We start from the raw sequence: 24,362 nt of genomic DNA, 5'->3' as shown, positions 1-24,362 counted from the left end.
TGCAAAAGTGCATTAATTTGAGAACAGCTACACAAGGTAGCTACCACGCATGACAAATTTCATCTTGTAATTAAAGGATTAATTCACTTTCGCTAAAAGGTAACATATTCTCTGCCAGCAGAGTATGCTTTCACGGAGACAGAGACGCACTGTTTTTAGAATGATAACAAAGTCAATGGCTGCAACATTATGTTTTCTGATTATTCAGTTCAGTCTATATGAGCCCGCCCAACTGCTATTATTCTCAAAAAGCTCCTTAGAAAAGGAAAATCTATCCACAAGCACAGAAAAATATAATTTCTAGAGCTACAGGTCTTTCAGCTGGTTTTGGTATCTTCTGCTACTAACTGCTATTGGAAAGAAATTAACAGGTCTCTGTAAATATATATCAACAGTATATATATCTTATACTTCTACTGCTCATGGGAGAAATTATATTGGGACTTAACTGAGAGTATATGCAGTATGGGCAAAGGAGAGTAGAAATAAGGCTGATAAATCAGACATCTGTTAACTTAGTACCAAATAAGAAGCCTTCCAGGAAAGAAAATCCTGGAGGCAGAAGATGGGTTTTTCTAAAGACTGTTTGCTTCATATCATGTTCCATACTGCCCCATTTCATTTATTTTCTCCTTTAGATTGAAGTACTGATTGAGAGACTGAAACGGAACCATACTCATAAGAAAGCTGACTAAACATCCTCCACTGCTGACCTATGAAAGGTTGGATCAACCAAAACAAGTCTGAAAAAATGCTCATCACGCAGTTTACTAAATCAGGTTATTTTTATCTTATAGAAACAAGACTTTTTATATGAACGACCATACCCTATCTACTACAAAAAATAAACACACACACAAAAAAAACCCCTCTCATCTGTAGCATAGAAAAGTTTGCCAGATTTCACACAAAATATTATTTACTAGAATAACGAGTGGAATGCATTTCTATCTTACCGTCTGTCCAAGGGGGCCCTGTACCCTCTGCTAAAGGGAGGACGTCACAACATTTTTCCACCCAGCTTTTGAAATGCGTGATACTTTCCCAGCACAGGTACAAATTACCTCATCCTAAATACCGACAGGATTAATGCTGGCAATACAATTTGCTTATTGAGAGGTATGGGGGAGGAGAGATACAAATGGAAATAATTTTTTCACAGTTAAGTAAATTTCTATTAAATTTTGGAATAAAATGCATTTTTCAACTTTTAAAGATAAGACCAATTATCTATTATTCCATTTCCTTTTGTATAAAACGTATTCTATAGCTGTATATTTGCTTGCCATTAATAACTTTGAGTAATAAATGTGGGAAATGAATGCCTTAGACACTGAAAAAAACATTTCAGATCATCATTGCTTTGATTTGTAGCTAGGCTTGTATACTTTTAAATGACATACTGTAAACTCTTTTCAGCATCAGTTTTACTTCATGACAAACTATGACAAAACATTTAGTTTTTCCATAGCTAACAAAAGCTTTAATTTACAGGGGTAGTATGTAACTCATGACTATGTTAAGAAGTTGTACAAACCCCGAATTCACACGATAATGTAGAAAACTGTGCAGCTGGAATTAAAACACACTCAAGAAATTCATCAGTTCAGGATGGCTACCTTCCTAAAAAACTAAAAAGACCAAGTCAAGTCTGAGACCATTCTCTGAACTTATGAACAAGGTAGATTTTATTACCATTTATAGATTTCTTTAAAATTCCAAACATGTAAAAGACTGTAGTGAATATCTGCCTCACGAATGGGATTTTATCAGTCTACTTTAGTACCTTATGAGTAAGCATGTATATTTCACTACATGAAAAAGAAAAAAAGTCAACAACAAAAAAAAGTATTTTACCAGTGATCTTGTTAAGACGAGCTCTCTTTGCCTGAAATGAGTTGCCTAGACTACTTTTCCTCTTGTGTGATAACGTGCTCTCTGCCTGCACAAAGGCCATCTTTGGAACATCCACTACAGGAAATCCTACTTTTAAACACAAGAGAAATCTAATAAATGCAGATTTCATAAATATGTAACAACACACAAAATACTTCAATATTTCAGAACCCCTATTACAATTCTGCAGTAAAGAAACTTTAAAATTCTATTAATAATGAAAATGACACATTCTGAAGATTTAGTATTACACATTGAAGCATTAGATGCAGATTACCTCAAAACTTGTAATTTTTACTCAATATTATGGAAGTCAGTATTAAAGACTATTAAAATGAACAAATTCTTATCAACCTAGAAATAGTTTCAAACAACCCTGAATATGGATATATCATCCATACTGGAATTGTTTTTTTCTTAGTACAAGATCAGGGATTGTCTCACAGGTAACAGAAGATGCAGGAATATGAACCAAAGCATACAATTAGGTCATTTAAAAAAAACTATGTTCTGCTCTTGTTAGAGCTAGTTAGAAATTTTGCACAAGGATTAAATGCTGACTGAACTAAATTTATCTGATAATTGTTTCTAAACTGATTAATGTTATGTACCATAAAGCTATCATAATAGCAAATGAAACATCTTCCTCTAGAAATACTAGTTATTACTTAACTGCAAAATTAACAACAGGAATTCTACTTCAACATTACAGAAAAACCTATTTTATCTTTCATAGAATTTGTTTTTACCAAATGTGTCACTAGATGTAGGCTCCTCTTCCTTTTTTTGGACTTCCTGCATGATTGTAGAGGTTGAGGTTTCTTCCTTTTTTGAAGGAACTTTTAGCCATTTTCTGTCCTCTTTATCCTTATTGCTGTTTGCGCTGGTTCGAGGTTTACTTCCTGCTTTGTTCTTGGCTGCTGCTGCAGCAGCAGCTTTGACCAAAGCTATCCAATCCTCCAAAAAGGAAAAAATGGTAAGTAAGTATTAAAAAGTGCCTGAGACTCAAATAGAAAATACTTATAAACCCAGTGAAACTTCATCTAGAAATGTTCAAGAGCAGTTGAATTTATTTTTATGGCTACTACTCAGAGAGTGGTAAAATGAGTTTCCCAAATTGCCTAAATAAACTTGAAGTATTATCAGTATGCCACATGGATAAAAAGCAAAAAGAAAAAACCTTCAAAAAACACTGTGTATAGAATTCTGGCTGCACACATTCCCTGCTACCTATTTTATATGTCATAGCTTTAGAAACCCAGAAGCTCCCAAACCCAGAACGCTGGGTTTGTTCTTACCCTTCTGGCTGTGAAATACACCAATTCCATTGTTGCTGGAATTTAACAATTATTCAAAACTACAATCAACTCAAAGCATGATCCAGCAGCTGCATGATTGGGCAGAGTTCTTCCTGAATTAAACTGATAAAGCAGGGATAACTCTTACCTAATTATATCTGTGTTTCTAGAGTAACTAGAGATAGCACTCTCTTTGTATTACATAATACAAGTTTCATTCAACAATTTCAATAAAGTGCTCTATAATATGACTGAATTTCACAGTCTACATTTAAGATAATAAATGTGACCATACAGAAACATCCAAGGAGTGCACAACAGAATATACAGCCCAAATTAATCTACTTTTTGTCATGTAGATGAAGTCTAGCCACCCTATAAGCCAATGGAGAAAACTAAATACTTCCAAGGCCGAGCCATGCTCTTTCCACTAGTTCAGAATGACTCCTGCCTTATGTCTCCTGGATGTCAGGGATCAATCTGATCGCAAAAATTTTAACTTGCTCCTTTTTACTGAAGTATTTTTTCACATTTTCTATAACATCAAGGTACACAATTTTTCCATGGAGAAGTAATATGCGATATAAAAACCAATAGCAGTGTTCATCCTCCACCAGTAAGAATTACGCATCTGAGTGTTTTGAACGATAATTAATTTACTACATGGCAATTTGGCTATAACAGTATTTGCAGATTTGTACTACCACATATAAAAAAGGTACGATAAAGACTATTTTTTGTCTAGTTTTGCATGAGTGTTTTACAAATAGTAATTTTTTTTTTTTCCCCCAACTGTAGACAGACTATATTTTATCCTGGACTGTTTCCTTATTGTTATGTTATCATACGAGGTACCTAAGTATCTTGATTTTATAAATCTTGTTTCAATGCAACTTTTTCCCACTCATTATGTATTATAAGCCTTTCAAATTTCTGTCCTATTGAGGGTTTCTTTGCCTTTGATGTATGAGAAAAGCATAATACAAAATACAAAGCATCACTTTTCCTTGTATTATGCTTTTTCTTTTCCATAGCTCAATACTTTTAAATCACTGCTTTACATAGGTTATGCTTCTACTTTGCATCAAGCTATGTACTTAGAAACACCAACAGTTTTGATTCCTCTAAGATGAAGTGTTCCGTGTCCAAACTGTCAATGCAAGATGCATACACTCAATCTAGCTAGCAGCAGCAACGTTTGGAAGTGCTTTGGCAATGCTTACACGACAGGCAACTACCCAGGCCATTTGGTGACATGCCAGCCACAAAGAGCGTGTCTAACTGCCAGCTGCATAGTCAATCAAAAACACACATACCTCTTTTTTGGCCAGCCAAAACGAGCACACACATTAGCCCCAGTCCATCCAGAGCCTTGCCCATCCAGCAGGACAAAAAAAGGATTGAGCTATTTGTGCTGGTGAGGAGTTAGGAGGCCTGAGAGTAGAAGTCTTACACTGTACCCTGGCCAAGGGATGAAGAGGATCAGTAAAATGGCTGGAGCTTGGATCTTATGATAAAAGTGGGAAGCAAAGGAAGCGCAGCCTGCATCAAAACAGCTTCTAAGCAGCATTATAATTTTCAGTCAAGCTAAGCACCCTGAAATCGGAAGCTTTCAGAAGATACCTAGCTTTAAGGACCACACTGAACTAAGTATCCTGTTCTAATGGTAGCTGTACTGGTGCAACATGAAGGGGGTTTTTGTTTGCATTTTATTTCATTGTTTGGATACTTAAGACATGGAGCTTACAAAGGGTAGCAGGACACATATAACAATGAAGCAAACAAAGGTTAAACATTCAGAAGCCAGAGCAGAGTGACATTAATTATGGCGATAGTTATACTTTTTTCCTAAATTAACATGCAAATTTAAACTCAGTGAAGAGAACCTTGAGTGGGGGGTAGACAAGATTATCACAAGAGCTCCCTTCCAACCTCAACAATTTTGTGATTCTGAATTGGCCAGAAACTCTGTGGGTCCATTTTTATTTTGGCTCCAGAGTAAACATACAGGCACTAAAGTGACACAGGTAGTTCCTGCTTTTTAACCTTGAACTTCTGTGGAGCAACTGCTTAGCTGCACAGCTCCTGATGTGTGAGAACTATTTAGCACCTAAGATGCTAAGGTGACTATATTTCTTTTGAAGAGCACAGGAACTCCTCCTTCAAAAAGGATATATTTGTGCCTTTTTCAGAATTTTTAGAAAATATTAACAAAAAATGGGAAAATAACAGTGGGAGCCTAAAGCACAATGAATTCTGAAATCTGTCTCAGGGTCATTTTAAGATATCTACTCTGTCAACCATAATAGCAGGACACTAAGTATCATAGATATAACAGAAACTAGTTGCAAATCTTTAATAGCAGGACTTTTCCCAAGAGCATTGAATATACACAAAGCCAAGGGCCCAAATATGAACACATTAGGAATTCGTAACATAAAAGCAAAATCCTCCTAAGAGAAGTTTTCCCTACTTCTCCCTCATGTCCTGACATTTTCCCTCTATTGGCTGTGGTTTTGTAACTCTGCACCAGTTACTCTGCACCATCCAGCCTGATTTCCTGCCTCCCACAGTATCTCACCCCAGTGAGTTTCTCATTTATGTATATAACTTAAGAAAAAAGAAGGAAATACACTTTTTTTTCCTTACTAGAATTCATCTTTCAAGTAAGCTGAGAAAATTGACAGGAGAGAAGTAATGGGACACTGTAGTTAAAAGACAAAACATTACTTTATCACTACTGAGGAAAACTGTCATTATGCTAATCAGAGTCACTAAATCAAAGCACAGGAAATTGCACGATCAAGAAATATGTTAGTAGAAATTACCCAACAGCCTTACATACTGGCTAAAACACTTGTATTTTAAAATATTCCTTTGCGTAACCTTAAACCTGCAACAGTGGGAAGGCAAAACCAGAATAATTTCTAAAATCCAACCCTTGCACCAATAGAATTCACACACACATCGTTCTCCCTTCACCTGCCTACAACCACCACCTTTTTGCTTCTCTAGAGTACTAAAGATTCGGCTGTTTTTCCTCTCCTGACACATCACAACTCCCAACTCCCACACATTCATACATACACATACACAAAACATCATCAATCTATTGACTGGCTGATTCCACATCAAGCCTGGATTCCTTACCCTCACCTTTCAATTCTAAACAGTCTGCCCCACCTACATCTTGGCTCACATTGTCTCCTGTCACATCTTCTTTTTTCCTCTGTCCCAATCGCAAATCCATGCTTTTTCCTCAGCTTCCTCTTCCTGTGTGCCAAGTCCCCTCCCTCTCCTTCAAAACCCTCCTCAAAACTCACTTCTTTTGGTTCGATTTCCGTCACTAATCTCAGCTCCGGCGCTATCTGCTCCCTCTCGCGCGCCTAATTACATCGAAGATAAAACAAAAAACATGAAACAGAAAAAGTAAGTTATCCGAATACTTCATATGTGCTCTCACAAGGGCAGTCTCAATATCCCCATCTTTTTTTATTTTCTCTCTATACTACATTAGCCACATTTCTGTGTGATTTCAATTAAATTGCTCTTATCTGCAGAGCAACCTAACCTACAGTCTCATTGCATTGAACCACACAAGTATTTTCCACTCTTTAAAAATTTTGCCTTTCCACCCTCACAGCTGAGTCTTATTAAAACACACTTCTGCTGCAACTCAAAAATAGTTTGAGTGTTATAGTGTTTACAGTCTCTTCCTTTAAGACATGCTAAGCTCAAATCAAAGAATTAACTAGTCTATATCTCGCTTCCTCCATGTAATTCAAATTCTGCATGCTTAGCACACACCTTCCAAACAGATCTTATATTTGTTAAATTTGCTAATGCACTAGCACTTGAAGTATCTTAAGCTTACACTCATCTCTTGAAATGTATTTTTTTTCTTTGGAAACAGATAAAAAAAAAAAGCCATAGGTTTAAATTAAGCATAAAGTGTTGGATCTGCCAACTCAACTATTTTTCAAATCAAGTTATAGTCTTGGCTTTTTTTTTTTTTTAAGGTTTACATAATTTTTAGTAAATGTCGTCTTATAAAATAAATAATGCAAAAAACCAAAAACATCCATTTAAATTCTAGGCTTAGACAAAGCTCCGTTTCAGAAAACTGATTTTCAAACCAAATCTTAGATCACTTTTTTATTCTTAAATACCACAAAAATATTTTGAAAAACAAACTTATTACCATAGCATAATGATATAGGAGATGTTGCAGAAAAAAAAAAAGTATCTTTGCCTTTGAAAACTACAAAGTTCATGCCTGTCTCTAATTTTGCAGAATGAAATGCTACGACTAGTATAAATTAGCATTATAGAAAGCATAATTGGTGTTCTTGCTGCAAGACAACTTAAAAATTCTAAATTCATCTCAGAAAGTGTAAATTTGGCCCACTTATTGTTTCTCAAGACTTCATTGAAGCCACCTACATTCAGCCCCAGAGATGCACGAGACTGACACTGTAACTCTCAATTACTGAGAAAAATCAGAAATAATAATAATGAGCTGGTCTGCCACCAAGCATGTCTGGATGTCAAAATGGTTGCTAAGGAATGGACTTACTATTTTTTTTTTAAAGCTGAAAATGCCTGTGGCCTAAGAGTAGTAACTCCAGATTAGACACAACATAGCTCCCTAGAAAAAGTACAAGACAGAGTAAGGGACTTCACATTGTCACAGAAGGGCTATTTCAGTTCAGTTACAACCACATTACCCAAGTTTTCCTTTTTATGAAGTAAAATTAAATACTCTGGCTTCCTAACTTACTGTTGTACTGAAAGTATTGTTTGAAATATTATATACTGGTTCAATAGAGTTATTGTAAGACTGCAGCAAGAAGCCAGTGTTAGCGTGACTAAGGATTTCAGTTTAACCTGTTTAAGAAAACATAGTTTAAATAGTGCAGTGTTGCCTGCACAAAGCTCCAGTGTTCTTTGCATAGATGATCAACTCTAGTGTACAGCTACCTGTAACCTGGAGGAGAAGATATAGAAATGCTTTCAAGCCAATTTGCTATCCATCTGCCCTTGTTACAATATAGATGGTTACCAACAGTAATTATTAAATACCCAAATTTTGTTTGCCAAGTTAGAAGGAGTATTCTGAAGAAAACTGAGAGCAAATAAGAGCATTTTTTTCACATTTCTTTCAATTTCAGTGGAGTAATTTCTCATTAACTATGAGAATACAGTTACCATGCAAGTTCAATGCAATGGCATTTCCACTGAAAGTATGTAACAGTTTTCAATGCTGTTTTCCTTTTGCAAGGAAAGATATGCCTAGTGACTAAATCATGTCCTCTACTTCACAGCCTCCCTCAACTTCTACTCAGCATCTCTTCTTTAACAGCAACTGGACATTATCAGAGATAAAGAAATATTCATCTGTCTGAATCCCCAAAAGTTCTGATACAGGGGAGAAAATACCCACAGAAGAGTCATGTTAATAAGAACATGTGGGCAAAAAGCTACCACAGTAGCAAACAAATGAGATGGGGTGGAGGGTGGGGAAAAAAAAAATAAATGGAAGGAAAAAAAAAAAAAAATCAGCAGCACAGACTTCTGACAAGCTAAAGCTTTATCCTGAAAGGACACCAGAGAAAAAGGTCTCTGGATGACCCCGGTTTTGTAAACTCTGCAAGACAAAACTCTGGGAACAGATTAGTCAGCAATGGAGTGTACGGCAGCTAGGCATTTCAGAGAGAGGCAAGACTACTTGAGCAGCATACTCTGGGGCATCATCCATAAAACTGTTGAAGCAAGGCAGTGCAGGACCTAGAATAAAGACTGTAATCTAAAACTAGTTGTGCTAGATAGCATTTTTACTATCTTAAGATATTTAAAAAAAAAAAAAATCTATATAAAACCTAACAAAGAGATACCTAAAGTATTCTTACCTGCCCTTTTGCATCCTCTGGCATAGATTTGATATGCATCCTCTTAAGACATCGAATAACACCATCGTAGAACTGTACTGTGAACGTTCCTAGAAAAGGATTGATGTAATCACTATGAGTAGTTAAGAAACAAACACACCTTGTTACTATGAAAGCTTTAGCAAAAATGTTTTGCAGCCTATATGAACAAAATAAACAGGTGTTACCTATAGTCAGGACAGAGAATTTTAAGACAAAAACAAAACTGACAGCCTCAATGAAACCCTGCTTTTATATTGTTACTCTTTGTCCACTTGGACAATTTCAAGCATGTTTAAGCTACTGTGTCACTTTTGCTCATAATTCATTGAAAGAATGATGTAATATTTAAGTTGCCACAATAGGGAAACAACTCAATTCACAGTCAAATCCTTGTTTACTTTAAACTACAGTAAAAACTTTGACTTCTATTTATGTTCATTAGAAATATCACTCCATTGTGAAGTATTGCATCTAAGGTGTTCCTTTATTTCCCCATTTCCATTGCTTTTCTTCAACAAACAGAACTTTAAATATATCTACCATTCCTAAAACAATTATGAAAATTTAAATATATTGTTAGCCCAAATCAACAATAGTACAAAACATTTGTAACACTGTGCACAGGACATTCTTCTCGTCACTGAGAAATCATTAAGTATTTTGTCTTCCAGGAGAAATTCCAGTTTTCTAATTTCATACAGATAAAAGACAAACCTCTTACTAAACTTGATAGAAACATTTTCACTTAATATTGAGGCAGTGAGGAAAACTTTATACACATGTCAGTTTTTTAACCAGACTACAGCTACAGCATAGCATATGCAAACAGTCCTTACCAATGGACCATACATGAATACATACCCTCTTTATTAATTGCTTCAATCTTTGCAGGGTAATATCGACAGTCTGTCCAACGAGCTAGGACTTCTTCTCCAGGTTTAAAATCCTATTTTATACAAATTTAGTCATTAATATTTTAATCATTTAGATTTTTTCCTAAAAAGAATGAAACATTATGTGCTAGAGAGATTTAATGTAGGAAAACAAGTAGGACAGTTTACAAAAAAAAAAAGTCAAAGACAAAATAAACGTGCCACTTACGACAAATTCTTCATCATCTTTCAGCCCTTCTTTCCTTAACGCTGGTCGCTCCAAGGGTCGCAACCTATTGCTGTCCCAGTAAATCCACTCGTCGTAGCGATGACTCCAACGTTCAAAATGGACCAACATCTTCCCCTCTTCATAATCTATCTTCTCAATACGAGATGGATACCTTGAATGATAAACGTAAACTGATAAATTTCAAAGCTTTTTCAAAGGTTTTTATTTTTTTTTTCCATACAACAGTGCTTACATGACCATTCAGAATATATTAACACCTTGTACTGAGAAATCTCCCAAGTCTGAAAAAGATGAAGCTACTAAATTGATAGCAGGGTAACACTTAGTTTAAGAGTTAACTACACACATCAGTGATATGTCATCAGCTTCATCCTAGTCAAATGATTACACACAAATTTAAACCTCAAACTCCTAGACCAAAACTGCCTGAAATTGGCATTAGAAGTTTGTGCTTATCAGTTTTAAAACCTGTGTCTGTCTAAAGCAAAATCCTGTAAGAGTTTGTTTGCTTCGGGATGGAAAGGATATAAAATAGTTTTAGGAGTACATTCATTACTTTTATAATACAAAATATTTAATCAGACTATAACATTGATTCCAGACAAATCCGAGCAACTAATCAAACCCAGAAGTCAACAGAACATTCTTAATCTAAGCCACTTACTAATTTATAGATTAGCTTCCATGATTTCACTGCCATTAAATTTGATTCCTAGTGACTATTTTTTAGCAGTCATCTCTTTTACTCCACATGCACTAAAATAAATATGTCAGTCTTAATTAACACATGGATTTTACTCTCACCAAACATTGTACGTGCTCAGTAGAACTAATCAGGACTGAGCTGCAACCAGATCAAGTTTTAGACACATAATTTTGGGTGTGGCATAGATGTAGTTTAGGAACCATAAAGGCTGAGATTACATTTGTAAGGAAAAATGGCAAATTTCTCTAACTTCAACAATTACTATTCAGTCCTACTATTTCTGTTTCACCAAAGTGATATATTTCACAAAATTGTAGTAGGGGAGCAAGGCACAAACTGGTTTTGTCGCACTACTTCCTCCACTGTATGAAATGCAGAGAAAATTGGAACGAGGCAGAATTCAGCTCCTTCTGCACTTCACAAAAGTACTGAAATGGATTCAAAAGTGCAAAGAATTAAAAAAAATAAAAAAATTAATTAGATCATCAAATTTTCTCCAGAGTTTATATTAGGGATGGTCTAAAGTTAACAAAACACGTATTGAAAAGAAAGACCACAGTAAAAGGACAGCTGTCTTTCATTAAGAGACAACCTTTTTCTAACAAAGTGCTACTGTGGAGCAACAGTAAGAAAGCAGAGCTTGAGCAACCGATTTCCAGTCCTACTGAAAATTCCATCAGCTAGAAGTGCAACTGACATATACAGGAACCCTGACAGTGTTTTCAATTTTGAATACTTTCTCTCTAAAATACTGACGGTGCTGACAAAGGAGTCTTTAACACTACGCTCTGAGTAAAATATAAGTTCTCAGGAAATACAGGCTTCCCTTGTTTTCTGGTGACTAAAACAGGTCATTAAAACAAAAGGTGTCAATCTCAATTTGGTCCTTCATTTCTCCAGTCCTATTTCTTCAGCTGCAGTGATGCATACAGCTTCCCAACATCTAAATATCTTGGGACTTGCTGAATGAGAAAAACTCTCTCTGATTTTCTAGGTTACTACTGCAACTACTTCAGCCACATTTCAGCCTCGCATCAGAATGCACAGACAGTCCAGCCTCTTGTTGCATTTCTCTCATCCATACATTTCAGAAATGCAAAATATTTTCATAGCCGTTCTTTAAGTTCCCAACTTCTTCTCACTGAACGTTAAAAACAAACAAAGAAAAGTCTTAGTCTCAAACTGGAGACTCTCATTTGCCATCCTACTAACAAAATCTTTTTCAGGTTAGGAGAACTCCATGCAACTTCTTTCAGAGGAGCAACAAGATCAACCCCTTTTCCCCCCCTCAAGCAGACTGACAACAACAATCTAACAAGAACACTGAAGCTGATGGTATATTGTATCAAAACAGAAAGTAAAACTCTTAAGTCAAAACCTGAATCCCACCATCAGCATTCTGGTTTAACTTTGAACAAGGCTTCAAGAAAATAAGTCAGCCAAGAGGTGGTTTTCCTAAGCCCTGCCTCTGACGACACTTTCTTCTTAAGTCCACATGCTGCTACATTTAGGAATATTATTACCAAATAGTTTTTTCATCATCCCAAGTGCACCAATTTCAGACTTCTTATAACTAGACACCGAGTGTCAGAATAAGCAGGAAGAGTAGCAAAACAGAGGGAAAAGTAAAGTTATGTCACTACAGCAAATGTATGAGTAGCGATGTTACCTAAAAGAGTTCCAAATAGAAGTAAAGGATGACAGAGAAAGCATTTAACAGAGGGAAAGAAGGAAAAACATCAGAAGAGCAAGAGGACAGGAAGTTTACTTTGTAGCAATCAAAAATGTGAGCCTTATGCACAAGCACTGAAGCTGCAGTAGTGAAATGGAAGGCAAGAACTATGCTGCTCTTTCTCACTACAGTTGGAAATTTCAGGTTCATCAAATGTGAGCAAGGTACTGATGCAAAACTACAGTTATTTAACAAAATTCAGGGACCATCAGCCAAAAGACAGAATTCTCCTTTTCCTACGCATCTACAATGCAAATACTCTTTTCCCATTATGCCGCTACCCCATAGCAGTTCCCTTGCTACATTTTTATTGCTGTTATGGCTGGTAGCTTTCACTGGTCATGGTCAGCAAAGTCACCATTCCAAGCATTGTGTGAAGACAACAGAAGGGATAAACTGGCAAAATATGGTACACTGTCCTGGAAAGAGAAAACTGAGTGAGAGAGGGAGGTAAAATACAGAGTATGGTTTAGAGACAAATGTATAAAAATTAAGATAGTTTTAAGGAAAATTCAGCAAGCCAAGAATCAAGACGTTAATATATATGGGGGGAAAATAAAGTGCAAAGCTAGCATCAGTTAATAAAAAAAGATATGCAAAATATTAAGTCTCATTAGGGATCACTCAACAGAGGAAATGCAGCACCAGGTATTTATTAATTTCTCTTTGATAGATACAATTTCTGCTATCAAAGTCTTTTTAAAATGTCATTACCAGCTCTGAATCAAAGTCCATGATACTCATTTTGCACAGTTAAATCTTATAATAATCATATCATCACATAATGGCTTTATTCCAATAATTTATGTTTCTTCAATGTATGTTAAGACAGTGGTTGCAAGATGAATATAGCCAAAACCTGCACTCAACTCCAATCCTCAGAGATGGAAGATTTAGCAAATCTCTGAACCATCCAAGCTATATACAATTGGTTATTAGGCAACCCAAAAATAACTTTGTATGGATTTAGCAACAAGCTATTACCCTCAGTACCCACTAAATTTAGCCACACAATGTGCTACAAATATGTATAAACAGCAATATTTCACAATACTGATCCCATAGTGGAAAAGAGCAGAACATACATATTGCAGAATTTACTATTGCAAATTTTACACCGCACAGAAACATTTTTCTGGTGTTACAGCTTTTGTACTTTTACTGAAAATAATCAATTTTATAAACTGCAAAATCATACAAATATTTCAAAGGTAAGTATGTGTTTCCTGCTAATAAAATGGCAACACAAATTTTTTAATCTGCCTCTTTAAAGAATTATAGTAACAATGCATACCGGAAAGCTTTTACTATGGCTAAGAACAATGTTTATATTTATTCTGTAGAAAGATGATTAATATGAAGATGGTTACATCTCGTACACATAAGAAATTTTATGTAGAAATTCCTTCCATCGCAAAGCTACAAGTAGGCATTATGAAGAAGTACTACAAAGGGGACTACAAACATCGCTTTTTACAGTACTGAAGTGTAATGATGTCTAAGGCCCAAACAACCTTCCAGTCAGGTTAATTCTCGCCATTCACCCCCAGCAAGTACTCCACACTAAGGGATCAGAATGAATTTGGTATACAAACAGATTTGCCAACATCTGTTCAGCACAAACCAGAATAATACACTCTAAAAAACTAACAGAAGTCTTTAATTTTCACAGAAAAAAAAAAAACCAACAAAACAGACCACCATGCTCCAGTTCAATAATGAAACTGTTCTTTTTGTGGGAAGAAACAATAACCTGCAAGTTTGGGGTGTGTGTTTTTTAATAGCGTGCTGGAAATAGTATTTAATTATCCCAAACAAAGTTTAATCCAAATTTCAGGGGGGGGTTATTCTTCTTTTTTAAAGAACAAGAAAACTATTGTTAGCTGATAGCATTTGCCCAGTTTACACATTGCATGTTCTCCATTCTCAGGTTCTACTGATTCCAACCCATAAGAATTATGGAACATTTTTGTAAAGCTGCAAAATTGAATATGGCTTACAAATTTTACACTATGAAGCAGCAGTCAGACAACAATAATGGTCCAACGTTCATATGGAAAACTTGCAGCTTTCATTTCTTGACAGTGTAAAAGAAAAAAATACCCATTTTCTCCAACACACTCAACACACGTTAATGGCCACACAGACAGTATTTTTCATTTTTACATCATCATCACCTTCCTTTTGACCCTTCAAAAGTGACCAAAAAGTGGAGAATTGCCCTGTGAGCTGGGACAACAGTTATTTCAGACTGTAAAAAAGGATGCAAAAACATTAGTAAATTTGCCCATGTTTGCACATACGAACTCTAGAAACAGACACATACTTCCTGCCTTCACAGTAATGGTATAAAAAGTCTTTCCTTCTACTTTGTAGAAGATATAAAACCAGATACCCTTCATTCTGACTTCTCCACAAAAAGTCGTCTTGTATCTGCAAAATCTGCAAACGCCTATTTTTAACTCCCCGTTTTTTATTACATATATTGTATTATACCAATACAAACCAGTCTTCACAGTCCTCCCAAATACCTGGCTGTCAGGTAACCCAGTCAACTGAAATCCAAAGCAAGGACTACAAAATAAGGTTTCCCAGTCTTACAGGCAAAAAGCTTCCTCCGTACTGAAAAAAGAAAAAAGTCCATCCAGATTAACAAATACACCAAGTCAAAGTGCTGCTGTTCTGATAACTAACTTATTTTAGTGAGCTGTTTCCATTTCAGAACTGCAACAAGGGTCATGTATCTGTGCTTCCTTCATTACCTAACTCATAGTTTAGAACAAGCAGATTAATAAAGACTATTGTCTCAGAAAAATAATGACTGTTTTTTTCAAAGCAATATCTGGCACTTAAAGGACAACCAGTAGGGAGCTAGAGCCACAAAAGACACAAGAAAAGAGAAAAAAGGAAGAGATGCATCTTTAAATACATCAACCTTGCAGAGACTGTGTCCTACTTGTGGGAGCTAACAGCTTAAGAACCAGTCTTACACGTGGGCGCCTACTTTCAGGTAAGTGCAGTTTTATTACTGTTTCATTTGTTTTGTCAGTGAGAGGCACGGGGGGATTGTGCACATGTATCAGTTTTTTTATGAGATCATAAGATAATTCAAGTTGGAAGGGACCTCAGTAAGCCTCTAGTCCAACCTCCCACTCAAAGCAGGGTCAGCTATGGGATCAGACCAGGTTTTCCAGAGTTTTATCGAGCCCAGTCTTCAAAACCTCCAATGCTGGAGACTCCCCAAACTCTTTGGGCAACCTGATTCACTGCTTGACTGTCCCGTGGGGAAAAAAGCTTCTCCTTGTACCTAGCCTGAATCTCTCTTGTTTTAACTTGTGCCTGTTGTCTCTCGTCCTCCAACCACGCACTACTGTGGAGAGCTTGGCTAAGTCTTCTCGATGACATCAGTGCAGGTATTGGAAGGCTGCTAGTGGGTCTCCTGAAGCCTTCTCCAAGGTAAACAAGTCCAGTTTCCTCGCCCTCTCCTCACAGGTCGTACTCTCCAGGCCCCTGATCATCTCGTATATATTTAATAATTTTCTATTATCAGTCAATCCCATCTCATTTACTATCTGCTGACAGATGATCACATTGATTTTGATTAGCGCTGCATTTCATAGTTTGCTTTAGTGATTTTAAATTTAACAGTTGGTACAAATTCATTAGGTAAGATGACCCCCCCTGTAACAGTATACTGTTGCACTTGATAAAGAAGCAATGGCAGTTACCTCCACAATAAAGCAAAAATAAACACGCTCATTGACAGCCTGTCTTTGCTGATCAGTTTGACCAGGCTTTCTTCTACTCAGCAGCTGTACGTGCCAAATGATATCATTGACCCAAACACTGTCTGCAAAAACTTCCTCATTTAAAAGTACAGAGTTTTTAAGCAATAGTCAAGGTACACAATAACCTCTCCAAAGTTTACAGAATTCAAACAGAACACCAGATTCCATGAGATGATTTTCAGCAACTACTACACAGGTGAAAATTTAAGACCTGCAGAAGTGCCTCAGAAAGCAAAACCATAATTTACTATATTTTTTTCCCATGCTCTAGAAGCCTTTCTTGATTAACATTTTAACTGGTCATGAGCACTGGATCTTTAAATGACAGCAGGCTTTCAGAAAAATGGAGAAAAAAACTAAAACCCTTTCAAAGGCTATTTTTCAGCAAGTGTTCTCAATTTGTCACTTGTAGAAAGAGTAAGCTAAGCAATATTACTGCTCTTCAATTTTGGTTTTGTTAAAAAATATAGAGATTTCACGTAAGTTCAGCAACTTTATTTTCTTTAAAGTATGTATTTCTGCATGCAGATGAGGGGAATGCATACAGCTTATATATAGAAAGAATTTAAAAAACATCCACCACCCCCTTATGCAACAGAAAGCTAAAAAAAAAAAAAAATCCCACAGACTATTATTCTGGCCCACGTCACCTGAATAATAAGACAGTAGGCTTCCTCTAACAAGCTCTTTGGTTATGTATATGAGTATTATTTCATTTGAAAGAGTCCTGTTTGTAGTGTTGCTGTACCTGCAAAATTTTAATATTAACTGTCTGCTCCCATATATGGCACCACAAAAGTTCACAAACGTATAAACTTGACCTGTTCTACCTGGTGGTCCAAATGATGAATCAATTCCTAGAAAGTTCAGGATAAAATCTATTCTGCTTGAAAATACCAAGCAACTCAGCTGCAGAGCTTGCGACAGGACCCACACCTGACAAGGCCAAACCTAGACAAGTACTCCAGAACTGACACGCGACCTTTCCCTGTGAAAAGGCTGGGCAGATCTGATACAAACTATACACTGCATATTCAGTGATTTTTTTTTTTTTTGATGCAATTAAGCTGAAACTGGTTTTACATATTAACTTTTGTTATCTGGTTACATTAACCAATTATCTCTAGTCACAGAAGATGCTATAAAAAGTTCTATTAAAATTATTTTATTTTTATAGCATTATTCAGACAGTTTCATGATCTTAACATTCAGCTATAGAATCAATACGTTGAAAACCCACTCTACAGCAACAGATAAGAACAAGAACTGTTCTGTAAACTGTATCTTCCTTTAGAGATAGTTTATTAAAACAAACACCTTTGCTATAGTTAAAATCAAAGCTCTACAGATAAAAAGTTTAACCCAACTTTTTATACAGAGCATATAGCTACTGAAGTAAGCATGTAAATAATACACAGACTTCTCTATCACATAACTTGGAGTTAGCAGGATCAGACATTTACAGGAACACGCTTAGCTCTCTAGGAATGCAACAGAAAAGCAGCTACAGGCCTCTACATTTCTTAGCCCTAATTAATCAGAGAGCAGCTAAGAAAAAACTGGGTAGAAGCTTCAACTTCCTCTGTCAGCTACTTTAACAAAACCAGGGATTTTTCAAACTGAAAGAGCATGGCCAGCATACATCATGAAATTATCCCACTTGCATTAATAAAATTTTGACTAACAATTTATTTCAAAAGAACAACTCCTTTCACAATACACATGCTGTGTAGCATGATCCTTATGCCCACAAATTTCCATTTTATAGTCTTGACTCTTATGATATGACTGGGTGGTGCAGAATCAGAATTTTAAGCACTTCATTCCTCCAACTGTTTGATACAAATACAATCACACTTGCCTAGTCCACAAACTCCGATTAAGGATGTTTTCTTTTTTTAAAGTCAGTTTTGTGAATTATGAAGTGTGATAACTGAATACAAAGCAAATTTCCTTGCATTCCTTCAAATTAAAACAAAAGAAGTCTTTAGTCACAGAAGTTTGCCACATTAACGTACTGATCGTCTTGCACATGACGCTGCATTCCACACTACTCTGGAAATGGTCTTTGCTTACTACAGCTGCACAAGCATCTACAAGCAAACAAACGAAAACCTGTAGAAAACGTTAGTTTGATTTCTGAAGAGAGAATATTTTCCTAAAAACTAACAGTTTTAAGGGACTTATGTGGAAATTCATAAAGTTCACACGTGAGGCAGTCAATTAATAAGCGCACTAAGTTTTATAGTTAGACATCAAAACATAAAATATAAACATAATTATGCTCTTAGCAAACACTGCACAATGTCTTCCATACCATTTTTGTAAATAGTCCAGTGCCTCCAAACGAGCACCAATCTCAAATGTGATTCCAGGACGATTTGGAGGCTTTTTACTCATCTTGATATTTTCTTTTTCACTACCTTTGGAGGAGGGGAAAAAAAAAAAAAAAAAAAAAGTCATATTAAAACACATAATGTTGTCTAAAACATGTCACTGACAGCAAATATATTCCAGAGGGTAGAAAAGATGTGAAATTTCTATCCTGACTGTCCATTAACTGCTTAGTTTTCAGAAGTATAGTCAAGGCCCAAAGGTGGCATTAAAAAAAATTCATGTGTTTTTATTCAGATTTCTTTCCCTCCCAAAAAAAAAAAAAAAAACAAAACTAGTCATCAACCATAAGTGAAAAAAAAAACCAAAAACAAAAACCTGGTGCTCATCTCTGGAACTGTACTGCACTGTAATTCCTTGACACCCTTTTGGAGCATAATTTTAAGAGTTACTTAGAGCCAAGGTGTGTTCTCTCCTCTGGTGTGGAAAGGGTAAAAAGAAAAAAAACCTGCCTTACCAAGAATAGAAATTTAAAGATAAACACGGCCTAAAGGACAGGTAAGATGAAATTAGCAAAAACAAAAACAAACAAACAAAAAAGCCATCTTCAGCCTTTCTATGCACTCCCGAGCCTCACTCACAGCACCAAGTAAGTTTCAGTCACAAGCGCCTTTTGATGGTTTTTTTGGCAATTCAGTCACCGTTAAAAAAAAAATATATATATCACTCTTCTGCCCGGCTACCACCGCTGTTACCGTGACTTTCTGAGCTACTACTACCTCTGTCATCCCGAAGCACAGAGCGGCTCGCCGCGGGCGCCTGCTGCACGCCCACTGAAGAGCAAGGGTTGGTTCCAGGCTGCAGGGCCGGAGCCTCCTCGGTCCGGTCGGCGAGAGGAACGGCGCCCGGACCCCCAGTTTTTAAGCGGGGCTCCCCTCGCCAACGCTGGCACCGCGACCGGGGCCGGCCGCCGCGGAGGCGGTGGCCGATCCGAGGAAGCCCACGCCGCTCCCCGAGCGCGGAGGACACAAAGGGGTCCAGCCCGGCCGGGCTCGGAACGCGGGAGGGACACCCCCGCCCCGCCGGCCGGGGGCCCGGCGCTCCCGCAGGCCCAGGGGAGGACGCGAGTGGCCGCGGCCCGCCGGACCCCCCCCCCCCCCAGCCCCTCAGGCCGCGGGCAGGGCCCGGCGCGGGGAGGGCGGCGGGCGCCGCCCCGCCAGGCCCGGGCGCCGTGAGAGGGGCGCCGGAGCCCCGCGCCGCGCCGGGCCGGGCCCGCCCGGAGGGGGGCCACGGCCCGGGGCCGCCCGCCCCGCCGCCCGCGCCCTCCACGAGCTCCTTACCGCCTCCTCCGACTCGCAAGGCAGCGGCGGGGCCTGTGGCGGCCCGCGGCCCCGGCGCGTCGCCCGCTGCTCCCGCTCGGCGCGGCGCGGGGTGTCCGGCGCGGCGGCCGCCCTCACAGCCCCATCCTCCCCGCGCCCCGCCGCCGCGTCACCACCCCGCGACGAGCCCGCGAGGCGCGGCTCGGCGCCGCCATGCCACCGCCCCCGCCACGTGACTGCGGAGCCACCGCCGCGTGACTCCGCGGGGCGGGGGGGCGAGCGAAGCGAGGGAGACAAAGAGAGGCGGTGGCGCGCGGTGACTGACAGGGCCGGCGCGCGGTGGCTGACTGACTGGCTGACTGACTGACTGGCTGACTGACTGACTGGCTGACTGACTGGCTGACTGACTGACTGGCTGACTGACTGACTGACAGAGCCGGTTCACTCCGCACCGGCCCGCGGGGTGTGGGGCCGCGGGTCGGGGCCGTCGCTGAGCGGTGCTGGCACGGCGTCACGGCTTCCCCTGCTGCCGACGTACGCCGTCAGCCTCGGCCATAAAAAGAGGGGAGAGGGAGAACGGGGTGGGGGTGGCCACCGAGGTGGCCGCTGAGGTGGCCATAGCCAGCGGCCGGCCCCCACACCAGCTAGCCGGGTGGGAGCCGCAGGGCAACGGCCTCATCGCGGCCTGTGTTTACCTCCCGCCTTTGCCGGTGAAACCGGCTTTATCTTGACCCACGGATATTCTTGCTTTTATTCTTCCCAATCGCCACCCCCATCCTGCTGGAAGGGGGGGGGGTGAGCAAGCGGCTGGGTGGGCGCTTGGGTGCTGGTGGGGCCAACTCACTGCAGTCCCTTTTGGCACCCAGCGTGGGGCCAGAGGTAGGGACAGATTTGGTCAGGGTGTGCTAGGCTGGATTTACAGCTGCTACTTGCTGTTGCTGGTCCCAGTGCTGAATTATTTGCTCCCTTTCTTGCTGCACATTAAACCCCAGGGATTCTTAATGACTGCTGTTAGTTTTTGCTGTTTGCTGTGCTGCTTGTCACCGTGGTTTGCTTTGGCTGGACCTACGATAAAAGTACTGGCCTTGAGCCAAGTCTGGCATTCGGCCCCTGCATTGCTGCCATCCCAGTACCACGTCACGGAGACCTTCCTCCTCTTCTTCTCCAGGACAGATGTTTCCAACCTTCTTATAATGGCAAGATCGGCATCATCACATCCCCATGGATGTGATCAGTAAGATAACAGTCAAGTTTCCACCAGCTAACAAAAAAGAAACGCAACCTTTTCTAGGCATAGTGGGTTTCTGGAGACTGCACATTCTGCATCACAGTCAGTTTGTGAGCCTTCGCTGTTGAGTGACCTGAAAGAACAACTGTTTCAAGTCTTTTGGGTTTGCGTGGCAAGGTTTTGGTAGCAGGGGGGCTACAGGGGTGGCTTCTGTGAGAAGCTGCTAGAAGCTTCCCCTATGTCCAATACAGCCAGTGCCAGCCGGCTGTAAGATAGACCTGCCACCGGCCAAGGCCAAGCCCATCAGTGACAGTGGTAGCGCCTCTGGGAGAACAGATTTAAGAAGGGGGGAAAAAACTGCTGCACAGCAGCTGGGAGAGAGGAGTGAGAACATGTGAGAGAAACAGCCCTGCAGACCCCCAGGTCAGTGAAGAAGGAGGGGGAGGAGGTGCTCCAGGCGCCAGAGCAGAGATTCCCCTGCAGCCCGTGGGGAAGACCACGGTGAGGCAGGCTGTCCCCCTGCAGCCCAGGGAGGTCCACGGTGGAGCAGATATCCACCTGAAGCCCGGGGAGGACCCTACGCCGGAGCAGGTGCATGCCCGAAGGAGGCTGTGACCCCGTGGGAAGCCCATGCTGGAGCAGGCTCCTGGCAGGACCTGTGGTCCTGTGGAGAGAGGAGCCCACGCTGGAGCAGGTTTTCTGGCAGGACTTGTGACCCTGCGGAGGACCCACGCTGGAGCAGTCTGTGCCTGAAGGACTGCACCCTGTGGTAGGGACCCACGATGGAGCAGTTCGTGAAGAACTGCAGCCCATGGGAAGGACCCACGTTGGAGAAGTTCATGGAGAACTGTCTCCTGTGGGAGGGACCCCACACTGGAGCAGGGGACGAGTGAGGAGTCCTCCCCCGAGGAGGATGGAGCGGCAGAGACAACATGTGATGAACTGACCTCAACCCCCATTCCCCATCCCCCTGTGCCGCTGGGGGGGAGGAGGTAGAGAACTTGGGAGTGGAGTTGAGCCGGGAAGGAAGGAGGGGTGGGGGGAAGGTGGTTTAACATCTGATTTTATTTCTCATTATCCTACTCTGACTTTTAACTGGCAGTATATTAAATTAATTTTCCCCAAGTTGAGTATGTTTTGCCCATGATTGACGGTAGTTGGGGAGTGATCTCTCCCTGTCCTTATCTTGGCCCATCAGCCTTTTGTCATATTTCCTCTCCCTTGTCCAGCTGAGGAGGGGAGTGACAGAGTGGCTTTGGTGGGCTCCCGGCATCCAGCCAGGATCAACCCACAAGTCCCTAAACAGCAGCAGGACAGACAGGACACTGTGTGCTAGCCCTTGGGCCTGTCTAGACAGGACCACCTGTGAGAAACATGCTCTGCACTGTAGCTGGGGAACATGGCCTCATCTGGAGCCTCTGGCAGAAAACACCTGGAGAGACCCGAGGTCAACTTCTAGGGTTCTGGAGCTGAAGGTACCAAGGGTCTGAGGTGCTTGTGCTGCACTAGATGTTCGTAGAAAGGGTCCCCTCTATGCCTTACGCAACGGACGCTACGTGGAGTAAGTGGGTAGCATTCATTGATCATGCAATGGGCTCACATGGAGAACCCCCACTGCCCATGAATCCTGGAAGAGATCAGAGTTTGGCCAGGAGGCAGAGATTTCAGAGCATCACCTGAGGAGGTGGCTCAGGCCTAAGAGTATAATAAATTAGCAGAAAGTGAAAGGCAATATGCTCTGTTTACCAGTGGATCCTGTTGTGTTGTGTGAAACCATCTGATGTGGAAAGCTGCTGTGTGGAGTGCAAGTCATGGACCAAATGAATTGATTGGACTTCTGTGGACATTCGGGGGATATCCCACAGACTAAGGGAATGATGTCTGTGTGTAGGTCAAAGGACAAAGAGGGGGGTCATGATTGATGGGGATGTATTGGAGAGTGTAGGACCTAAGTATGCTGCAAATGGTATGGAACAAGGGGTGGAGATTGTACTGGGTCTGGCTGGGATGGAGTTGACCTTCTTCATGGCTGTCTGTATGGTGCCATGTTTTGGATTTGTGGCTAAAATAGTGTTGATAACACACCGATGTGTTGGCAGTTGCTGAACAGTGCTTGCACAGCATCAAAACTTGCTTTTTTTTTTCCACTCTGCCCGCCCCCCAGCAAGTAGGTTGGGAGTGGGCAAGAGACTGGGAGGGGACACAGCCAGGACAGTTGACCCGAATTGGCCAAAGGGATATTCCATGCCATAAAACATCAACCTCAGCAAGAAAACATGGGGCAGAGGAAGAAGAATGGTGGGGCTTTTGTCTTCCAAGCTGGCTGTTGCTGGGAGACTGGCTGGGCATGGGTCTGCTGGTGGGAGGTGGTGAGTGATTGCCTTGGCATTGCTTGGGGGTTTTTTGTGTTGGGTTGTTTGGTTTGGGTTTTTTTTTTGCTTTCCTTCACTTATTAAACTGTCCTTATCTGGATCTACAAACATTCTCACTTCTGTTCTTCAAGTGAGAACTTGGGGGGAGTGAGCAAGTGGCTGTGTGGGTGTTTGGCTGCTGTCCGAGGTCAACCTGGTTGACCCTGCGAGGCTGCCTCCCACTTGAAGAGTCTTTATAGGGAGGCTGTGCAGTGGGATATTTCAGAGTACTTATTTGCTGTGGGATTTTTTATTCCTTCTTTGATTTTTCCCTGTTCCCATTTTCTGGATGGTGGTGGCAAGCAGGTGAGACTGAAGGAGGAAGGAGGCTTGAAGAAAAACAAACAAACAAACAAAAAGCGCTTTTTTCTCTCTTTAGTAAAAAAGTTGCCATTGCATTCATTTGAAATCTCCAGCTCCTACTACCCTGAGTGTCATTTTGATGCAGGCTTTTGTTTAGAGAGTTTGTTACAGGATGGTGAGGGTTGTTGTGTTGGCAATGAGACCTCTCTGAGTGGCAATGAACATGCAGCATCAGGATACAGTTAGAAAAGTGAAGGTGCTTCTGTCCAAGGAGAGGGAGATGGGGGAAAGATAA

General features: G+C 40.4%; 1 protein-coding gene across 12 annotated transcripts in view; it reads right to left on the bottom strand.

Moving 5' to 3' along the window:
• The window catches only part of PHF20L1 (PHD finger protein 20 like 1), a 60,485-nt gene extending 40,179 nt beyond the window's left edge, over positions 1-20,306 (bottom strand). For 2 of the 12 annotated variants that reach the window (XM_052787511.1, XM_052787513.1), the window contains exons 1-8: positions 20,147-20,303; positions 18,790-18,895; positions 10,226-10,397; positions 9,986-10,070; positions 9,104-9,192; positions 6,518-6,580; positions 2,646-2,853; positions 1,858-1,986 (exon numbers count right to left, since the gene is read on the bottom strand). In XM_052787511.1, coding sequence (XP_052643471.1) covers positions 1,858-1,986; positions 2,646-2,853; positions 6,518-6,580; positions 9,104-9,192; positions 9,986-10,070; positions 10,226-10,397; positions 18,790-18,872 — 829 coding nt within the window. In that variant the 5' untranslated portion in view covers positions 18,873-18,895; positions 20,147-20,303. Of the gene's footprint in view, positions 1-1,857; positions 1,987-2,645; positions 2,854-4,510; positions 4,605-6,517; positions 6,581-9,103; positions 9,193-9,985; positions 10,071-10,225; positions 10,398-15,215; positions 15,307-18,789; positions 18,896-19,258; positions 19,279-20,146 lie in introns of those variants that run through there. The other 10 variants (XM_052787512.1, XM_052787507.1, XM_052787508.1 and 7 more) reach the window with 10 other exon arrangements.
• Between the last annotated feature and the right edge of the window lie 4,056 nt (positions 20,307-24,362).

The sequence above is a fragment of the Harpia harpyja genome, chromosome 5 (assembly GCF_026419915.1).
Source record: "Harpia harpyja isolate bHarHar1 chromosome 5, bHarHar1 primary haplotype, whole genome shotgun sequence".
NCBI classification, from domain to species: domain Eukaryota; kingdom Metazoa; phylum Chordata; class Aves; order Accipitriformes; family Accipitridae; genus Harpia; species Harpia harpyja.
This window is presented reverse-complemented; position numbering and strand designations above follow the sequence as displayed.